The 19,483-nt window shown below is 51.4% G+C and overlaps 3 protein-coding genes across 8 annotated transcripts; all 3 read left to right on the forward strand.

The window, feature by feature from the left end:
- The first annotated feature begins 23 nt into the window (after positions 1 to 23).
- On the forward strand, positions 24 to 7,945 carry LOC140002267 (gallinacin-4-like). The gene is made up of 4 exons (XM_072036542.1): positions 24 to 5,006; positions 5,349 to 5,563; positions 6,307 to 6,393; positions 7,815 to 7,945. Exons 3-4 carry the CDS (start codon positions 6,336 to 6,338, stop codon positions 7,943 to 7,945), a joined length of 189 nt encoding a protein of 62 aa, XP_071892643.1. The 5' UTR covers positions 24 to 5,006; positions 5,349 to 5,563; positions 6,307 to 6,335.
- Positions 7,946 to 10,063: 2,118 nt separating this feature from the next.
- On the forward strand, positions 10,064 to 11,463 carry LOC140002269 (gallinacin-5-like). Its single transcript, XM_072036548.1, has 3 exons — positions 10,064 to 10,591; positions 10,664 to 10,815; positions 11,333 to 11,463. Exons 2-3 carry the CDS (start codon positions 10,758 to 10,760, stop codon positions 11,461 to 11,463), a joined length of 189 nt encoding a protein of 62 aa, XP_071892649.1. The 5' UTR covers positions 10,064 to 10,591; positions 10,664 to 10,757.
- LOC101794476 (uncharacterized) lies at positions 11,331 to 17,705 on the forward strand. Of its 6 annotated transcripts, none has more exons than XM_072036545.1 (7): positions 11,789 to 13,206; positions 13,376 to 13,466; positions 13,780 to 13,891; positions 14,413 to 16,339; positions 16,509 to 16,599; positions 16,911 to 17,022; positions 17,550 to 17,705. In XM_072036545.1, exons 4-7 carry the CDS (start codon positions 16,088 to 16,090, stop codon positions 17,560 to 17,562), a joined length of 468 nt encoding a protein of 155 aa, XP_071892646.1. In that variant the 5' UTR covers positions 11,789 to 13,206; positions 13,376 to 13,466; positions 13,780 to 13,891; positions 14,413 to 16,087; the 3' UTR covers positions 17,563 to 17,705. The 6 variants fall into 6 exon arrangements, 5 of the variants coding, with proteins under 5 accessions (XP_071892645.1, XP_021124234.3, XP_071892646.1 ...); XM_072036547.1 differs by having other exon boundaries at positions 16,512 to 16,599; XM_072036546.1 differs by having other exon boundaries at positions 13,137 to 13,206; positions 13,344 to 13,466.
- Positions 17,706 to 19,483: the final 1,778 nt, after the last annotated feature.

Consider the following 19,483-nt stretch of genomic DNA (forward strand, 5'->3'; position numbering starts at 1 on the left):
GCTGCATACCCTTGTGATGACCATCCGTGGTCCATGTCGGGTTTGGTGGCTTTGGTGGGGTCAGCAGCAGTGACACCCGCAGTTGTCCGGCTTCACTTGGCTGCTCTTTGTGGTGCTCTCTACACCTGGAGCTGGTGGAAGTCACTTTTGCCACCTGGGTGTCCTGAAGAGGACTACCCAAGGTGGAGTTCCCACCTCTAAGAGGTTTGTTTGGGAACGGGGTCTCTGTTATGGCCACCTCAGAGGTGGAGGGTGTGAGGTGCAGAGGGCTTGTGCCAGTCAAGCCTCAGAGGTGACAGTGAAACCCGGGGGAACCTTTTCCAGCTCTTGGACTTCCACATTGCCCTTTCTGCCAACCAAAATATCTAAGGGCTTTAGCATGGGGATGCCTTTGGAGTCTCACTGCTCTCCTCCCACCTTGTCTCCACCTGAAATTTGTCTCTCCACCTTCATCCAGCTGGCTCCTGCATGGTGAGGTCTGATTCAGCCCCAGCTCCTCCTCTCCAGGTCTGGCCAACTCTAATTTGGTCTCTGCTGTGATGCAGCAAGGGCTGGACACTGAAGTCTTCTGCTCTCCTCCAGACTCTGACAAATATCTCAGCCTTACAGCATGGGAGTGATTTGTGCTCCTTTTCTCTCCTCTAACATGTATTCACCATGTCCAAAGAGTCCGGTCTGCAAATTATCTGAGTTGTGTAAATATCTAATAAAGGATGTGTATTAAGGCCCAGCTTCTTAAGCCATTAATTGGTGAGGAGTGTTTTGATCGCTCTGGTTCCTGAGGCCTGGGACCACACGGTGGGCCTCGTGTCCAGCCACAGCTCATGGGTGGGCACCTACAAACCTGGGCAAGGTTTTCTAGGATTTTCCCACCCAGGTCCAAGTCCGGAGGAGGTTTGGTTACCTCCACATTTGGGGAGTTCAGATCCATTCAGCCCAGAAAGATGACTTAAACATCTCATGAGCCATCTGTGCTGGTTTTTGGAGTAGCAGCTTCTCCAGGCACAGCCAAGTCCTGCCTCCGCGCTGCAGCTGACGTTATTGCACAGCACGTTGCCACCACCAAAGGAGTAATCATTAATAACAACCGAGCTTCCCAAGCCCAAAGGTGGTATTTGAACCTTAATCGCTCCTTCCATCTAGCGATTTGAAAGTCCTTTGTGCTCGTGAACTGGGGCTTGCACTGGCCGTAGGAGGTAGCTGAGCAAACAGAAGGTACCTGCTGTTCTGATTAAGCCGTGCTCTTCCACCTGGGTTAATTTTAGCTGCTTCAGTTCAGGAAGAAGAAATAACAATAGCAAAAAAAAAAAAAAAAAGCTGGTATTTGGTGGAATGCCAAAAAGTTGCAGTGACTCTCTCACGGGGCTGCCTTTCAGGAATAATGGTAGTTGAGACTCCGTAGGGATTGTATAATCATTGAAGTCAAGTGCTTTAAAGAGAAGGCAAAAATCTCCACTCGCCTTGCACAGATGAAGAAACTGGGGCATGAACTGGGGAAGTGTCAGCAAAGCCATTGTCTCCTGGTCTCCTGCCAGGAGGAGGAGGAAGATCTTGAGATGTCCTACATTGTTTATCCCCTTCCAAAATAACTGCAGGCACTATTAAGAAAGGAGCATAAAAAATCATTCTTAATTGTGACCAACAAATGGAGACACCAAATCCTTTTGTGTAGAGCAAAATCGCTGACCACATCCCAGAAATCTGAATTGCTTTGTGGTGGCTATGATAGGGAAGGTATGGAAAACCTCTTTTTCGGTAAGCTTCCCTCCATTGGAAAGAAGGATAATGTAAGATTTGGGGTTGTACTGAACTGGAAATGCCTTCGTTGCTTGAAGGGGGGTAATAATATGAAGCTCAACAAGGTGGGAGGGTTGAAGGCACCACTCAGCCAGTGAATGAGGGCAATGGGGAGCATCAAAGCCACCTGTGCAACCCCATACACCATTTAGCACTGTCCCCATGCATAAGAAATTGGGAGGCAAAGGCAAAGGGAGCCTTGGCTTGCCTACAGATGAGACGTCACATGGACCTGGATGGCCCTGACGTGTTGAGCCCTGTCTGTGTACTTGTTTCAACCCATGTTTTGCTACACACCCGAGCTGCAAGTGTCTGTCAACACCTTGGAGATGGGTTTAAGCAATAGGACCTCCCTGATGGGCCCAAAGAGCAGGTCACATCTTCTGAACATAGATCCCTTCCTCCAGATGATGCAGCAGAGCTGTTGTGAGGGGCGGTTCTGGATGATATTAGGAAAAGACTGATTATTGAAAAAACTGGTCCTGATACCCACAAGAAAAGTTTCTTCTGGATTTGGTCGTGAGTGTTGCAAAGGGCCTAATTCAAAAGTTACTTGGAGGAGAGCTGCTCTGCAAAAATTACCACAGTACAATTGGTTTTATCCGTGTTGTGGGACCAAATACATTTAACATGCAAATATTCAATCTCAAAAAAAGCAAAAATGAATAGAGAAAAGCACCAAAAGGAGCAACCCGGGGGAGCAAGAAGCCTGCAGGCAGCCTGTAAGCTGTTAAAAAGGCTGTGCTAGAAACCTCAGCAAAATATTTGCTTTGACTCGAAAAGAAAACAAAGAGGTCTAAGAAAAAATCCCTGCAGGGCATGAAAGGCAGCTCAGGGGAGGCTCTCACAGGGAAGAGCTGTGGTGAACAGAGGGCTGACAGAGAGCAGCAGCTCCCATACAGCGGGGCAGGTCAGGTTCTGATAGGAGTCAACGAGGGCTAGGAAAGAAAGCAGAGATCCGTTCACAACAGATACCCGGAGGAATAGTAGAAATTTCTGTAAATGCACGGGAAGGAGGAAGCCATGGAGGGTGTAACTGTGGGATTGCTCTCATGTCCCTCAGCCTCTGCCAGCTGTGTCTGCTGAAGGCCTCCAAGGCCTTTGGCTTTTGCTGGGAGGTTGAAATCCTTTCACCACTCAATTCATTGAGCATTTAGTGAATTTGGTTGCTCTCTGATGTCTCTTACTGGGTGTTGAGACCACTCAGTGTTCATATTTGACACATGCTGTCTCTGTGTCCCGGAGCAGAGCCTACTCCATGAGGTGCTGAGGCCTGGAAGCCCAAGGGGTGCACCGGGAGAGTCAGGAACGGCCTCTGTGACCCTCACACCCCTTTTTAGTTGTGAAGGATGAAAGCTGGAAGGAATTTCTCTGTTTCTCTAGGGGATGTGCACCAAAGAGTTAGCAGAAGGCCGGGTTTGGCCTTGCCCTGCAGGACTTTTGCCCCGGTGAGGCCCAGCATGAGAGCTGAGTGTTACCACAAGGACTCATCACTCTCACAGCCTAATCTATGGATAAAAAAGCAAATGCAACCAGATTTTCCTACAGGGTTTCCTACAGCAGAATCCGCCGCAGGTGTTTTGAGGCAGACTATTTTCTCCTCAGCTCTGGTGATATCGCAGAGGCCCAGGAGGCTGTGCTGTAACAGCAGGGATGGATTTTTCCTGTCCTCCAGCAGGGGGTTGTACAACCTCTGTGTCTGCCTCCGAGCTAGCCTCCAAGGTCTCCCAGCTCGGAGAAGGTCACTTGCACCACCACATCGGGCACAGATTTGGGGTTGCAGCAGGACCTGAAGCCTCCTTTTGGCCCTCTGTGGTGACACCACCCTGCTCGAGCACAGAAAATGGGCAGCGTTGCCTGCTCCCCCTAAATTAATTGAGGAAAACTGGTGTAGCCCTGCAGATGCTTCCAGGTGTATGGTATGGGGAGCATCACAATGCATGACAATCCTTACTTCTAGTCCTTAAAACATGGATGACAGCAACTCCTGCTCAAGTATTTTCTTGAGAAGGCAGACCAGCAAAAGGTGCTGAAGGGTGAATGTGACTTTCTGTCCCTCTCTGACAACTCCAGCCAGGGCTGGCTTCTTCTTTATGTTGACCTGGATTCATACCAAAGAGGAAAGTCCCGAAAAAACAGCATGAGGGGAAAACAACATCAGTAAAGATGTAAAACATCATGTTGGGGTGGTTCAAGTAATGTTTGCCGCAAACCGGTGGCTTAAAATATCTTGTGTACAGTAGAGGTAATAAGTACTGAAAATATTTTGGTGCAGAAGATATAAAAACAAAACAAAACAAAAACAAACAAACAAAAACAACCAAAGCTTTCCCTTTTTTCTTGTTTTACTCATAACTATTAGATTTTTGGTTTACTTCCTCACTTTCCCCCCCACCTTTCCTTACTGCAGATCTTTTTAATTTCTGTTAATCAAAGTAGTGTTAATCAAACCTGTCAACATTTTCCCTTCTGACAACAGAAATGATGTAATATTAACAACAGCTCATTAATCCCGTTTCTGAATTTTCACAGAAGTGCTAACTTCCCATTTAACACAGCTATTTTTAACCTAATTCCAGCTGATTATTATTTTTCTTTCTGCGGTGACCTATTTTTTACCTTTGTAAAGAACTCATCGGGAAGCAATGAAATGAACGGAGTCCATGCTTCCTCATTAATGAGTTGTGGGTGTTTAGGGAGAAATTCTTGCCGGGATTTATTTGGTAGATGAATTAACTGGCCAGTTCATTGATAGCACTCCGATGCACATGACTGCCCCCATCAAAACCCAAAGCACAATGCTGCAGAAGGCAAAATTAATACTTAGAGCTGGAACTCATTGCATATCCCTCAAATAGCTGGATGACAATATATTGAAATCTATTTTATAAGAGCAAAGGCAAGCTTAGGCCCAACACCTTACCATTATTTAGCCATCGGCTCCTAACATACCTGCCATATAGCTCTGGCAGTGAATCAAGCAGGGCAGGACCTGGGCGTTGGAGCACAAACATTTTTACTCTGCAATCCTCAGAGCTCCCCGGGCACAAATCTGGCTCTTGCATTCTTCCAGCGATTTCCAGATACGGTCTCAAAGCTGGCAGAGACCGGGGATCATTCCCAGCAGGAAATTTAGACGAAGTCACTCCATGGCGGAGGCTGAGATTAGAAGTGCTCTGCCTTTTCACCTGGGGTTAAATCTGATACAGGTAAGCAAAGATATGATCATCAGGTAGAATATACTTCTGTGCTCATCGATCAGTTAAATTGAGTAACGCTAAATGGCATTGCTCACACTAACCACAAAGCCTTCTTAAACAGCAGCTTTAGGATAGCTTCAGGATTATGATTTCCTTCCATGTCATGGGGATGTGAATGAAGGGCATGCCTTTGAAAGACATCTGATCCGTGGCCATCTGAGTGGACACGTGCTGGTTAAATCCCACCAGATATCTGATCTGGAGGTGGCCCAACGTGGCTTGCAAGAAGCTCAGTATATTTCTCAAGGCAATACCGGGATATTTTGAAAGCAATACCTCCGTCCCTCACAGGAGGACGCTAACAGAGAGGATTTGCTGGACTGCCTTGATTCTCCCCAAAACTGCAGGGATCTTCTGATTGGCCCCCAGATGGTTGTGAAGAGCAAGTATCCTTCACCAGCCTCCAGAAACCGCATAAAGCCAAGCTCTGCTCCTTCATCTTAACGTGTCTGGGTGGCTGACACCAATCCACGGGACTGGTCCAACCTAGAGCCTCCTCTTACCTGGTAACGACCAAAATCTTCTCGTTCTTCAGCCTCTCTTCTAACCTTCTATCCTTCTGAAAACCGGTAGAGATTTCACATCTTTCATGTATAGCTTCGTTACACTGTTATAACCTTACCTGTGCAGTGACTCTGGTCTATCCAGTGCTAGCTCAAGCAGTTCTAGAAATTTAAAATATCAATAAGAAAAAAGAGTTTTTGTTGGCTGCAGATAGAGATATGAGAGGAAATTTTGTTGGAAATCAAGTAGCTCTTGAGGTGAACGAAAAGCAAGAGCCTCTAAGCAAGAATGGGGAGAAGCTGGATTTTAAGCTAACTGTGAAGGAGCTTTCTCTGCCTTTTTTGTTCTGTTTTGTTTTGTTTCAGAAAAGCTTGAGAACATGCTTTGTGTTGCTTTGTATAAATACATTAAAATTGTCTTAGTTTGTTTTCTGAATTAACTTCTATAAGGCAAAATGAATTTATTGCAATGAGTTGCACAGTATCAAGCGACCTAGGATAAACACTGGCTAATACAATAACTAAAAAGAGGATTTTAAATCCCATTTTTTTCTGCAAAGAAGCTTCTTACTGTGCCATGCATGTGTGTGCTTCAGAAAACCCTTAAGACCATAGACGTTGTTATAAAAAAAGTGTGTTCTAGATGACTCTTGGTCTCAAAGAGCATTTTTGTATTGCTCTACTCAGCCCAAAATGCTGTGGAGGGACAAACCTCTTATTAATGTCTTGATGTCATTTCTTTGTAGTGACAGCACCTCCCAGCCCACCTTCTGCCATGAAAATCCTTTGTTTGCTCTTGGCGCTCCTCTTTGTGGCATTTCATGCATCTGCAGGTAAGGTGTAAATAAAAACAAGGGGTGATACAGAAGCAGACACTGGTGGCTCATAAAGGTCTCCTGTCCCCTTTGGGAAGCGGCCAAGCTGCCTCCTGCAAAGTAACTTCACTCATATCATCAAACCTCACTGGCAGATTACAGCTGATGCATGAAATTAGCAGGCAAGCACTCCAACCAGCCATTCATTGCCTTTGCTACTCCAAAAACCCAGTCTGAGTTGAAAGCACGATGCGCAGCCCCCAGATTCCCCTTCAGTGCCTCCATTTCCCCCATTAAAGCTTGCCAACTCTTGGAGCACTTTCATTGTCTCTGACTCACCCTACAACAAACCACCCCTAATCAAATATTCTTAAACCACATGGAAAAAAAATAATAATTTGGGTCCCGTGTTTTCCAAATATGCTTGAGGACCTTGTACTTGGGTCAGGGAGGCTGAAAATCGTGAGTCGAGGTCAAAATGCTGCTGGTACTCTCTGCTTGGTGGGGAATCCTGTGCAACCACAAGGGTTTTAGGAGGGGTCAGGGCTTGTTGGAGGGACCCACAGGGTGCTGGAACCCCAAACTCACCTTATTGTCCAGCAAAAGGAGCTGTTTATAAACAGTATCCCTGAAAATGGCAAAATTACCGTGCAGGGCACTATGAGCACAAGTGTCAGTAGAGGTTTGGGGTTGATCAGTGTGGGAATAGGATAGTAAATGTTCTCTGGGGTTTAAGGATGGGAAAAGACCAGGCAGGTCCAGGGAACACGCTGGATTAATTGTTAGTCTGCTCCCAGGGCAATTTTTCACCCCCGACAACTAACACTGTCACTGGTAAAACCCAGACACCGCTGTGGGAATAGTATAAACCATTCCCAAAAGCAGCCCGAATGTGGATATTGTATTTTATGTGGGAAGAAAGTGTAACCACGTGGACAACAGCAATGCTACACTGCTTGGCCCAAGACCTAGCGGGCAATGCCTGGCATAGAAGTGGTCGTTCTGCATGTGCTGATGGGTTTAGCTGTACATGGTGGCCATCCGTATGGACCTCTAGACATCAGGACCTGATGTTGGACTTGAGTGAAACCTAGCGCAAGGATAACAGGCCAAATCTGTGGAAATCTAGGCACACAAAAATAAATCCTCATCATTCTGCCCCCAAAAGTGGCAGCTTCCCAGCCGAGCAGCTGTCCTTGATTGTGACAAAGTCCTAAGAAATGTTTTCTATCCCATCTCTGCTGTCTGTTCCTAAAATATGAGTTTCTAAGGGCTTTCCTGGGCTTGGAGATACAGTTCTTGTATTTGAAGAAGGAATTAAAGCATGTGTTTGCTTGTGCTGCCCATAGCCCTCCTCTGGACATTGCATTAGGACTCTGGGCATTTTTTTTAAATTTTTTTTTTCTTTTTTTTTTTTTTCTTTTTTTTGTATGGTACAGACTTTCCCCATCCTCCAAAGCATCTTATGCGATGTGGCTATCGTGGGACCTTCTGCACCCCTGGGAAATGCCCTCGTGGGAATGCTTATCTGGGGCGGTGCCGTGCTGGGCATTCTTGCTGTAAATGGTAAGATAAAGACTTAAGTGGGGAAAAGCTGACTTACCAAATTTTCGTTTAACATCTGTATGGTGGGATTTTCCCCATCAATTCAGACCTGAAAACCTTGAAATATTCTTTCCTTTGTGCAGGTTGTAGTGTGACCAGTTGCCCGGGATCTCCAGGGATCTGGGAATGATCTCTTCTTGCATCGTTGGATTCAGGGCACCATTGTACTGATTGTTCTTTCAATAAAGATTGGTCATTCTTTCAATAAAAACAGCATTCAGGGCGATTGTGTGGCTGCAAGGTCTGTTGTTGTTATTTGTTTCTCTGGAAATATTACTCATCTCTAGAAATTTGAGCAAGAAAACAGGTTACACCTACCAGGAATGTTCAGTTTACCCAAATAATTTCCCCCCCTGCTGGGATCAAAGCTGGAGTCAGTGATCACTTCCAAAGGGAGTATGAGGAGTCACTTCTCCAGTATGATTCTTCCAAGCACCTCTGTTCTGAAAATTTGGGGTTCCCCCTCCTAGCCCACAGCTTTCAGAGCCGGGAACAGCAGTCGTTACAGGAACGGAGGAGGAGACATGCGAACAAAAGGAGGCAGGTGACCTCCTTAATCATTTTAAGATTCAAAACCTGTTTTTACCCTTGGTTGTTTTGGGATATATAAATTTGGAGTCAATCTGCAAAACTCATGTCAGATGCAGGAGGTGAGCAGAATTAAACTCATGACAATTAGAAATGAATTAAACCCATGACAATTAGCTCAACAATTAGAAAACCCGTACGAAAGGCCAATACCCCTGCTATTCAACCACTCCTCTTGCAAGAGGCTTCTCCTGTCCCACCTTAAACCCTAACTCAGAAGGTGCAGGTTGCTCTGTGAGCTCCTCTTCCTCCACACTTGGCCTTCCACGGTCAACAGCATCCTTGTGCAGATAAATTGGCCTTGAGCCCAGCACTCAGAGGCTGCATCCCATGAATAGCTTTCTGTTTGGAGCCCAGCTGGCCCAGCAGAGCACATTCGGCCCCCAAAGCAAAGCAACCTCAGCTAAACGCCTGTCCACAACCAGCACGTTCCAGCTGCCTCCTGAGTCCTGCTCAGGTGAGCCATGGGTTGAGCCCAGGCTGATGAGCACCGTGCCAGAATAACCCTAACCCCAGCTCTTCCACGGCTCCTGGATTAAGGGAAGCGACCCAAGAGCCTACAAAGGACTGAGCGCCTGGCCTCCCTGCAAAACCAGCTATTGCTGCAAGGGATTCAGTGCCACCAGTGAAACCACAGCCTTGTGCAGGGCAGGAAACTGGGCCAACGGCCACCTCGCAGGGATTCCCCTGGATGGAGACCTCAGGAAGTTGCCACGTGGAAGCAAACCAGCAATTTGCAGTTGATGTCCTAAGAAGCTTTGCACAACCGAGTGCTTCTTTCACAAACTGTGAGTGGCACAAGATGTTTTGCACAAAGACTGAGGGCTTTGTGGAGAAGGTTCAGCCTTCATGGCACAGAGGTTCATGGCACAAAGGTGTGCAGGAGAGGAGATCTGCTCACCCCAGGGCCCCTGCAGCCCTCCCTGCACACAAAGATCTCTTTATAGACCACGGGAGAGATGCAGGATTTTTTCAGGTGGGATTTGTCAGGATGATTTGGGACATCACCACGAGGAGGACACAATCTGTAAGGAGCAGGTGAGGAGCTCAGCCCAGCAGCTTCCTCACTGCAAAAATCTGCCCGTGGCAGCTCCTTAAAGAGCTTCATTAAGATGGTAATTAGCTACATCCCAGTGCTGCTCCTCTTCAACACACACACTAGTTCAGTTTTGGGGTGGGGGAGAGAACAGAAAGGGCCCTGCTCCTGAGCAGCACGGCTGTGTCCCCCTGGAGACACAGCTCCAAATGCCTGATGCAACTCTCCTCAGTGGCGAGAGAAATTCAGGCAGGAAAGAGGAAAGAAATATGATGAGGGGTTGGGATGCAAGGTGTAAGGATGTAAGCACTCAGTGAGCATACATTATGTCTGAGTACATTGTTATGCATATATTTATTTACACATACACATCTATACACGACTGACGAAGCTGAAACGGGGTTATAAAAGTACACCCCCGATCTGCTGAGAACCAGCAACAGATGATACCCGGCAAAGCCTGACGTGGCAGAGGCACAATTACAGCTTGTCTTTTCAGAGGGCTGCCAGCTGGACGGAGATGTCACCCCGCGCGGCCTCTTCCCAGGCAATTTTCAAGCGAAGCATGGCGAGAGCACGCTTCGCTTGAGGAGGGGAACACAGAGCTCCTTTGTGTTGGGAAAGCACATCGCTTGCCAGGGCCTAACAAACAGGGACGCAGTGTGTGTGTGTGTGTGTGTGTGTCCCAAGACATGTCCAGCAAACCACAGCAGCCAACGCCTCTTTCGCAAGGTGGGATGACACAAGCCGCGAGGCTGAAGGCCTGGGAATCCTCCTCAGAGCTGTCAGAGGCGGAAAACGATTCCTTGTCATCTCTGGCAGGGGGAGAAGAGGAAAAAAAATGCTTCTTGGCCAGGCAGCCTGAGGTGTCAGCAGTCCCAGGGGACGCTGCCTGCGTGGCAGAAGCTTTGCTGGGGAGGCTGAGGAAGCCGCTGGCCTTTGCCACGTGGTGGGACCAGCTGGGATCAAACTGCTGGAAGCAGAGAGGTGAGGAGGCTCCCCCAGCAGCATCTCCTCCCAGGTGGGCTGCCCCTGATCCTCGGTCCTGTCCCTTTGCAGGTGCTGCGTGACCCAGGGGCAGGGGCTCTCCTGTTCCCTCTCTGCCCTGCTTCCTCTTCTCGCAGGGCCGTGACCCTCGGGGCATCTCCCAGCCATGCGGATCCTGCCTCTCCTCCTCGCCGTCCTCCTCCTGATGCTCCAGGCAGCAGCAGGTAAGATATGCACGAAAAGGGATGGGGAGGATTTGTCCTTTGTAAGTATTTTGTGGGGAAAATGGAGAATTTGATGATCACGAATCGTGTGTCTTCTCCTATTGCTGCAGAACCCTGCTGGGGTCCCTCACACCCCAGATCTTTAAGGGGAGGCTCCTGCTGCAGGTTCTGAAGCAGGGACCTTGCAACAAAGCTCTCACGCCCCTGGGATGATTCTGCCACCTTCTCCGCACCCCCAGGGCACAGCAGCACTCCTGGAGAGGAGAAGAAAGGAAGAAGCTCCTGCTTCTCCCCGTGATGCCCTCCCTCGTGCCAGGAGGGAGCCAGCTCACGTGTTGGAGACCCTCTCCCCGAGGCTGCTGTGGGATGGTGGCGAGCGTCTCCCATCCAAATTCCAGGAACATCGCCCCGTTTCCTTCTGCCTGGGACTTCAGGGCAGGGGACAGATGTGGTGGGCAAACGTTGGACATGCAGGGAGTAGGACTGTGCTGAGATGCTCTCTTCCTGCTCCCTGTAGGGCTGTCCTTTCCTCGAGGATCCCCCCAGGACTGTGAACGCCGTGGGGGCTTCTGCTCCCACAGGTCGTGTCCTCCAGGGATCGGTCGCATTGGCCTCTGCTCCAAGGAGGACTTCTGCTGCCGGAGGTGAGGTCAGGGCTGCCTGATGGAGGTTGGTAGTTGGGGTTAGAGGTGATGCTGATGGAGAAAGGGGAGGATACACAGCCCAAGGGCATGGGTCCCCAAGCCTGGGAGATGCTGCTGGGGCTGCAGAGACCTGGTGTCCTCCAGCACTTCCCACCAGCACAGCCTGGCCACCACCCACGGAGACTGTGGGGGCCCTTCCCTTGCTGCTGCCAGCCCTAGGGTCACCGTTCAGCAATAACCCCAAAGGGAGAAGGGCATTTCCCTTGAGAAATCCTCACAGAGCTGGAATTCTCACTGCCAGGCTTTTCCTCCTGCAGGCGATGGTATCCCTGATGGCCCCTGGGGCTCCTCACGCTCATCTCCACGCGGCACTTCGAAGCCACCCTGTGCCTTTGCAGCGCACCGGAGACACCGGTGACCCTCGACAGCCAGACCATGGCCCCACGAGCACTTCTCTGCCCCCAATAAAAGGTGGTAGTCTGTAATCCCACTGCTGAGGAGTCTGTGCGTCCCGGGGAGTGGTGTGCCGTGTCTTTTCTCCATCTCATTCCTGCCTGGGGGCACAACACCGCTGCATAGGAGCTGCTCACCCCCAGGGCATCTTAAACAACAGAAAGAATGAGTGGGGGGAAAAGGATAGCGGGGGACCTGCCCTTCTTCCTCGTGGCTGTTTTGCATTGTTCTTGTGAAGCTGCTTCAAGGGACACACCACTCTGGGCGTTGAGGTGGCATTGGGTCCATCCCCGGCTGTGGAGCCTGGATTTGTGCCACCAAGGCTGTGGGGGGTAGGGGGAAATCATCCTGCCCCAGAGGAAATAAGGACTGGTGGCCAGGCCAGGGGGTCACTCAGGAGATTGGGGCCAGGCTGTGGGGCAGCACGGTGGGCAAGCCTTGGGGCAGACCCATAGGGTTCATCTCAAGGGGGGCATGGGGGTGGCAACTGAACTGCCCTGTGGGAGCTGGTGGGGCAGAGGATATCCCTGTCCTGGGCCAGGGAGCAGGGCAGGGCAGGACGAGGCTGGGACCCAACCTCGAGACCCTTCATCTCTTCAGGATGAATGTCCCAAAGCATTTGTACATCAGAGCACTGGGACAGCCCTCTTGGAACTTGGAATTCAGCTTCATGGGAGAGCTGTGGACTCACCCATTTGCTGTTCCTCTACTCACAACCTGTTAATCACAGCAGCCATCAGACAGATAGAGTCCTATTTGTCACACCCTGGCCTGGCAAACACAAAACTATTCCTGTAAGGTTAACAATAGATAAAAGAAAAATAAACCGCATGATTTAGTATGTCACTCACAAGTTGATTACTAAATAGTGAGAGGAGAGGGAGAGAAAAAGATTTTATCCTTCTAAGGGACGTTTTGCTGCTGGGATCTCCCCCAGCCAATCTGCTGTGCCCATGGCAGGCAATTCCTGCCCAGGCAGCTCAGGCTGCGTACCCGCTGTGCCCCCGGGTGTCACAAGCTGTGTTGCGTGAGGATAACGGTGACGATTGCAACAGCCCCAGCAGGCACCTCAGCAGCCAGGAGGGATGAGGAGCAACCCCACCATGCCCATGGGTCACTGGCTGATTGGCCAAGGGCAGAGGCGGCAGCAGGAGGAAGCCCAGCTCCCACCCACCAGCAGCGGGATAAAAGCCTCACGTTTAGGGCAAAGCAGCACTCTCTGGCCGCAGGGGTACGTGGACACGAGGGATTCCTCTTGGCTCTCTTTGTGCCTGAGCACCAGGACCTCCATCAGGTAGGTGCACACCTCAGAACTCTTCTGAAGAAAAAGGCTAAGAAAATATCTTTTTCTTGTAGGCGCAGGTAGCCACTACTGGGGTTCCCCAGATTTGTGCCCAGGCTGCTGCAGCACCACCTGGGCTTCTCCCTCAGGTCCTTGTCACCTTGGTTTGTCTTCTCTGCAGCAGCCCCGTGAAGACCTGCTCCGGGCACCAGCCATGAAGATCCTGTTCCTGCTCCTCTCCTTCTTCCTCCTCTTTCTCCAGGGTGATGCAGGTGAGAGGGGAAGGAGGGAGATGGGCTGAGGTGTGGACAGCAGCGTCCTTCAGAGGGACCTTTTGTCCTGTGCAGGGATGGGAGAGAGCCCAAGGGGGATGTTGGCTTGGTGCAATGGCTGGCACACAACGTGGTTTTGTTTTGACCTCAAACACAGTTTCCCAAAGCCTCCTTGTCTTGAGCCTTTCCATGTGACTCTCGAAGATCTCTAAGCAGGCTGACTCCAGAACCTCTCGAGGAAGCTGTGCCAGTGCTCTGACCCCTGTTGCAATCATCTTTCCAATGGCTTACCGTGCATGTCTTTCTATTGCAGTCGGAAATTCTTGGCTCTGTGTAAGAAGAGGGGGAAATTGTCGTTTTGGGAGGTGCCAGTTTGCTGAAAGACAGATTGGGAGATGCTCAGCTTTCCAATCCTGCTGCGGCAGGTAAGGTCCATGGTTGACGAAACGGATTCCTCCTTTTTCCTTTGAAATAATTGTTACAGAACCCTTCCTACTCTACACATAACCATCAGCATTTGCAGAATGTACTGTGCAGGAGAGGCCCGGAAAGGAAGGGGATTGTGGGTTTGGATGTGTGGGTGCAGCCCTGTGTGGGGCTGAAGGACCCTAAGCTTAGCCAGCACCTCCCCATTCTGCTCTGCCCCACAAGGCTTGCCCAGCCTTTGCAGAGGACTCTACCTTGCTGGCAAAGGTTTAAGGTTGCCCTTTGGAGGTGGTGAAGGACACGGTCCTGTTCTTGATGCTTCTGCAAAGACTTGGGGTCAGGGCTACCAGCACTAAGGAGGGCACAGTTCTAAGGCATCAGCAGTAAGGCCATGAGTTCGCCTCTGGGCATTTGACTCTTTTGAGTCTCAAGACTCATTTGTCCTTGGAAGGGAGGTGGGAAAGAGACAAAACAGAGAAGTTTCAAGCAGGTGCCATGTTTGTCTGCTTTCTCTGTACAGGACATGGGGTTGATGTGCTGAATGCTGTGAGCAGGATGTCCCCCTCGCTTCTCACTCCTGGAAACAGCTGCTGACGTCCTGTTCCATGGGCCTGCTGTGGTTTGGCCACAGGCTGCTTTTCCCTGCTCCAATAAAGGCGTGCAGTTTGGCATTGCAGCTGCTGGGAAGCGTGAGCGTGTCCTTGTGCCAGAGGGTGCCCAGGGCTGCTGTTCCCCACCAGCATTGTGGAGAAGCCGGGGCTGGCAGTCCCTGTGGGGCCAGGCTGTTTGCTGCGGGTGAGGAAGGGGAGGGCGAGCGGGAGCCCTGTGCTGGTGCTGCCGGGCATGGGTGTCCCTTGTCCGTGGCAGCCAGAGGCACCATCACAAAGGTACAAGGGGATCCATAAGGACCATTGATTCCAAATCCTGGCTCCACACTGCACCCAACACCAATCCCGATGTTTGAGAGCATTGTCCCAACACTTCTTGGACTCCAGCAGGCCTGTTCGAACTTGGTATCATGTCCAGGTGCCCGACCGCCTCTGGGTGCAGAACCTTTCCCTCACCCCCGGCCTGACCCTGCCCTGTCCCAGCTCCATGCCATCCCCTCGGGTCCTGTCGCTGTCCCCTGAGAGCAGAGCTCAGCGCCTGCCCCTCCGCTCCCCTCGTGAGGGAGCTGCAGGCTGCCATGAGGCCTCCCCTCGGCCTGCTCTGCTCGGGGCTGAACAAACCAAGGCACCTCAGCTGCTCCTCACACGCCTTCCCCTCCAGACCCTTCACCACCTTCATGGCCCTCGTTTGGACGCTCTCCGTTATATTTATGTCCTTATGAGACAGAGGAGCCCCAAACTGCCCCCAGTACCTGAGGTGAGGCAGCAGCAGGCAGAACAGAGCAGGACAATCCCTTCCCTTGACCAGCTGCAGTGCCGGGCCTCATGTTCCCTCATGGCATTTGCAACACAAGTCCTGTGAGGAGAGGCTGAGGGCACTGGGGGTGTTTGGGCTGGAGAAGAGGAGGCTCAGGGCAGACCTTATTGCTCTCTGCAACTGCCTGAAAGGAAGGGGTGGGGAGCTGGGGTTCAGCCTCTTCTCACAGGAAACCAGTGGTAGGACCAGAGGGAATGTCCTCAAGTTGTGCCAGGGGAGGTTCAGGTTGGAAATGAGGAGACATTTCTGCTGAGAAAGATCAGTCAGGCGTTGGGACGGGTTGCCCAGGGAGGTGGAGGAGTCCCCGTCTGTGGGGGTGTTCAAGGAGAGGTTGGACGTGGTGCTTGGGGACAGGGTTCAGTGGGTGAAACTAGTGGTACAGGATGGTTGGGCCAGGCGATCTCGGAGGTCTTTTCCAACGTAAATGATTCAACAATTCCCTGTCATGATGGAGGCACAACCAGTGTCGCTCATTACCTCAGCTCAGGCCACCAGCAGGTCCCTTTTGGAATCGGCTGGAGCTGGCTCTTGGCTGACGTGGGGCAGCTTTGGGAATCGTCTCTCAGAGCCCAGCCTTTGCATCCCCATCTTTCCAAGCCCTTTCCACAGGATCCTAAGAAGTCGTATCACCAAGAATATCAGAGGACACCTGAGGGAAGCCCTCTTCTCCTTGCAGGGTGCCTGTGCTGCCATTGCCCTCCAGACACGGCAGGCTATGTGCCTCCTGTGCCCCCAGGTGTCACAAGCTGTGTTGCGTGAGGATAACGGTGATGACTGCAACAGCCCCAGCAGGCACCTCAGCAGCCAGGAGGGACGAGGAGCAACCCCACCATGCCCATGGGTCACCGGCTGATTGGCCAAGGGCAGAGGCGGCAGCAGGAGGAAGCCCAGCTCCCACCCACCAGCAGCGGGATAAAAGCCTCACGTTTAGGGCAAAGCAGCACTCTCTGGCCGCAGGAGCACGTGGACACGAGGGATTCCTCTTGGCTCTCTTTGTGCCTGAGCACCAGGACCTTCATCAGGTAGGTGCACACCTCAGAACTCTTCTGAAGAAAAAGGCTAAGAAAATATCTTTTTCTTGTAGGCGCAGGTAGCCACTACTGGGGTTCCCCAGATTTGTGCCCAGGCTGCTGCAGCACCACCTGGGCTTCTCCCTCAGGTCCTTGTCACCTTGGTTTGTCTTCTTTGCAGCAGCCCTGTGAAGACCTGCTCCGGGCACCAGCCATGAAGATCCTGTTCCTGCTCTTCCCCTTCGTCCTCCTCTTTCTCCAGGGCGCTGCAGGTGAGAGGGGAAGGAGGGAGATGTGCTGAGGTGTGGACAGCAGCGTCCTTCAGAGGGACCTTTTGTCCTGTGCAGGAATGGGAGAGAGCCCAAGGGGGATGTTGGCTTGGTGCAATGGCTGACACACAGTGTTTTTGTTTTGACACACAGCACAGTGTCCCAAAGCCTCCTTGTCTCGAGCCCCTCTGTGTGATTTTTGAAGATCTCTAAGCAGGCTGACTCCAGAACCTTTCTGGGAAGCTATGCCAGTGCTCTGACCCCTGTTGCAATCATTTTTCTAATGGCTTACCGTGCATGTCTTTCTATTGCAGCAGGAAGTACTTTACGCTGTAGAAGAAGAGGGGGAATTTGTCGTTTTGGGAACTGCCTCTTCCCTGAAAGACATATTGGGAGATGCTCATCTTTCCGACCCTGCTGCAGCAGGTAAGGTCCATGGTTAACGAAACGTATTCCTCCTTCGTCCTTTAAAATAATTGTTACAGAACTCTTCCTACTCTACACATAACCATCAGCATGTACAGAATATACTGTGCAGGAGAGACCTGGAAATGAAGGGGATCGTGGCTTTGGATGTGTGGGTTCAGCCCTGTGTGGGCTGAAGGACCCTAAGCTTAGCCAGCACCTCCCCATTCTGCTCTGCCCCACAAGACTTGCCCAGCTTTTGCAGAGGACTCTACCTTGCTGGCAAAGGGTTATGGTTGCCCCTTGGAGATGTTGTAGGACACAGTCCTGTTCTTGATGCTTCTGCAAAGACTTGGAGTCAGGGCTACCAGCACTAAGGAGGGCACAGTTCTCAGCCATCAGCAGTAAGGCCATGAGTTCACCTCTAAGCATTTGACTCTTGAGTCTCAAGACTCGTTTGTCCTTGGAGAGAAGGTGAGAGAGATTGGGAGAGAGACAAAAGGGAGAAGTTTCAAGGACGTGATAAGCTTTCTTCTTTCTCTGTACAGGATATTTGGTTGATGCCCTGAATGCTGTGAGCAGGATGTCCCCCTCGCTTCTCACTCCTGGAAACAGCTGCTGACGTCCTGTTCCATGGGCCTGCTGTGGTTTGGCCACAGGCTGCTTTTCCCTGCTCCAATAAAGGCGTGCAGTTTGGCATTGCAGCTGCTGGGAAGCGTGAGCGTGTCCTTGTGCCAGAGGGTGCCCAGGGCTGCTGTTCCCCACCAGCATTGTGGAGAAGCCGGGGCTGGCAGTCCCTGTGGGGCCAGGCTGTTTGCTGCGTGTGAGGAAGGGCGTGTGTGTCCCGGGCAGCCATGGCGCCAGCACAAAGGTAGAAAGGGATCCACAAGGACCATTGAGACCAAATCCTGGCTCCATAGAGCACCATCCAAAACCAATCCCTATGTCTAAGAGCATTGTACAAACGGTTCTTCAACTCCAGCACCTTGGTGCCCTGACCACTGCCCTGGGGAGCCTGTCCCAGTGCCCGACTACCTCTGGGTGCAGAACCTTTCCATCACCCCCAGCCTGACCCTGCCCTGTCCCAGCTCCATGTTGTCCCCTTGGGTCCTGTCGCTGTCCCCAGAGAGCAGAGCTCAGCGCCTGCCCCTCTGCTCCCCTCGTGAGGGAGCTGCAGGCTGCCATGAGGCCTCCCCTCAGCCTGCTCTGCTCGGGGTTGAACAAACCAAGGCACCTCAGCTGCTCCTCACACGCCTTCCTCTCCAGACCCTTCACCACCTTCATGGTCCTCGTTTGGACACTCTCCAATAGGTTTGTGCCCTTCTGACCCTGATACACCCCAAACTGCCCCCAGTGCTCGAGATGTAACAGCCACAGAAAGAGCAGAGCAGGACAATCCCTTCCCTTGACCAGCTGCAGTGCCGGGCCTCATGTACCCCAAATTATTAGCAGCACAAGTCCTGTGAGGAGCAGCTGAGGGCACTGGGAGTGTTTGCTCTGGAGAAGAGGAGGCTCAGGGCAGACCTTATTGCTCTCTGCAACTGCCTGAAAGGAAGGGGTGGGGAGCTGAGGTCGGCCTCTTCTCATAGGTAACCAGTGATAGGACCAGAGGGAATAGCCTCAAGTTGTGCCAGTGGAGTTTAAGGTTGGAAGTAGCAATATGGTTTAGTGGAGGACTTGATAGTGTTAGGTCAGAGGTTGGACGAGATGATCTTAAGGTCTCTTCCAACCTAGAGAGATAATTCTTTAATTCTGTAATTCTGTGAAATGAGGAGACATTTCTGCTCAGAAAGAGCAGTCAGGCGTTGGGACGGGTTGCCCAGGGAGGTGGCGTAGTCACCATCCCTGGGGGTGTTCAAGGAGAGGTTGGACGTGGTGCTTAGGGACATGGTTCAGTGGTGACATTGGTGGTAGGGGATGGTTGGACCAGATGATCTTGGAGGGCTTTTCCAACCTTAATGATTCTGTCATTCTATGGTTTAATGGTGGACTTGGCAGTGCTCATTTCTGGGTTGGACTTGTTGGTAATAAGAGGTCTTTTCCAACCTAAATGATTCAACGATTCCCTGTTATGATGGAGGCACAACCAGTGTCGCTCATTAGCTCAGCTCTGGCCACCAGCAGGTCCCTTTTGCAGTCGGCTGGAGCTGGATCTTGGCTGAATTGGGGCAGCTGCGGGGCTTTTCTCTCAGAGCCCAGCCCTGCATCCCCATCCTTCCAAGCCCTTGCCACAGGACACCTACATGTCATATCATCAAGAATATGCGAGGACGCCTGAGGGAAGCCTTCTGTGCTGTGCCCCCGGGTGTCACAAGCTGTGTTGCGTGAGGATAACGGTGACGATTGCAACAGCCCCAGCAGGCACCTCAGCAGCCAGGAGGGACGAGCAGCAACCCCACCATGCCCATGGGTCACTGGCTGATTGGCCAAGGGCAGAGGCGGCAGCAGGAGGAAGCCCAGCTCCCACCCACCAGCAGCGGGA

The sequence above is a fragment of the Anas platyrhynchos genome, chromosome 3, assembly GCF_047663525.1.
Source record: "Anas platyrhynchos isolate ZD024472 breed Pekin duck chromosome 3, IASCAAS_PekinDuck_T2T, whole genome shotgun sequence".
Lineage (NCBI taxonomy): Eukaryota > Metazoa > Chordata > Aves > Anseriformes > Anatidae > Anas > Anas platyrhynchos.

Bases quoted from the DNA above. Each gene is read 5' to 3' on its own strand.
- LOC101794476 (XM_072036544.1), top strand. From the start codon at position 11,780: ATGGTATCCCTGATGGCCCCTGGGGCTCCTCACGCTCATCTCCACGCG. The intron at 11,931-12,967 runs GTGGTAGTCTGT...CGATTGCAACAG, and splicing joins TTCTCTGCCCCCAATAAAAG to CCCCAGCAGGCACCTCAGCA. The intron at 16,600-16,910 runs GTGAGAGGGGAA...TTTCTATTGCAG, and splicing joins CTTTCTCCAGGGCGCTGCAG to CAGGAAGTACTTTACGCTGT.
- LOC140002267 (XM_072036542.1), top strand. From the start codon at position 6,336: ATGAAAATCCTTTGTTTGCTCTTGGCGCTCCTCTTTGTGGCATTTCAT. The intron at 6,394-7,814 runs GTAAGGTGTAAA...TGTATGGTACAG, and splicing joins GGCATTTCATGCATCTGCAG to ACTTTCCCCATCCTCCAAAG.
- LOC140002269 (XM_072036548.1), top strand. From the start codon at position 10,758: ATGCGGATCCTGCCTCTCCTCCTCGCCGTCCTCCTCCTGATGCTCCAG. The intron at 10,816-11,332 runs GTAAGATATGCA...TGCTCCCTGTAG, and splicing joins GATGCTCCAGGCAGCAGCAG to GGCTGTCCTTTCCTCGAGGA.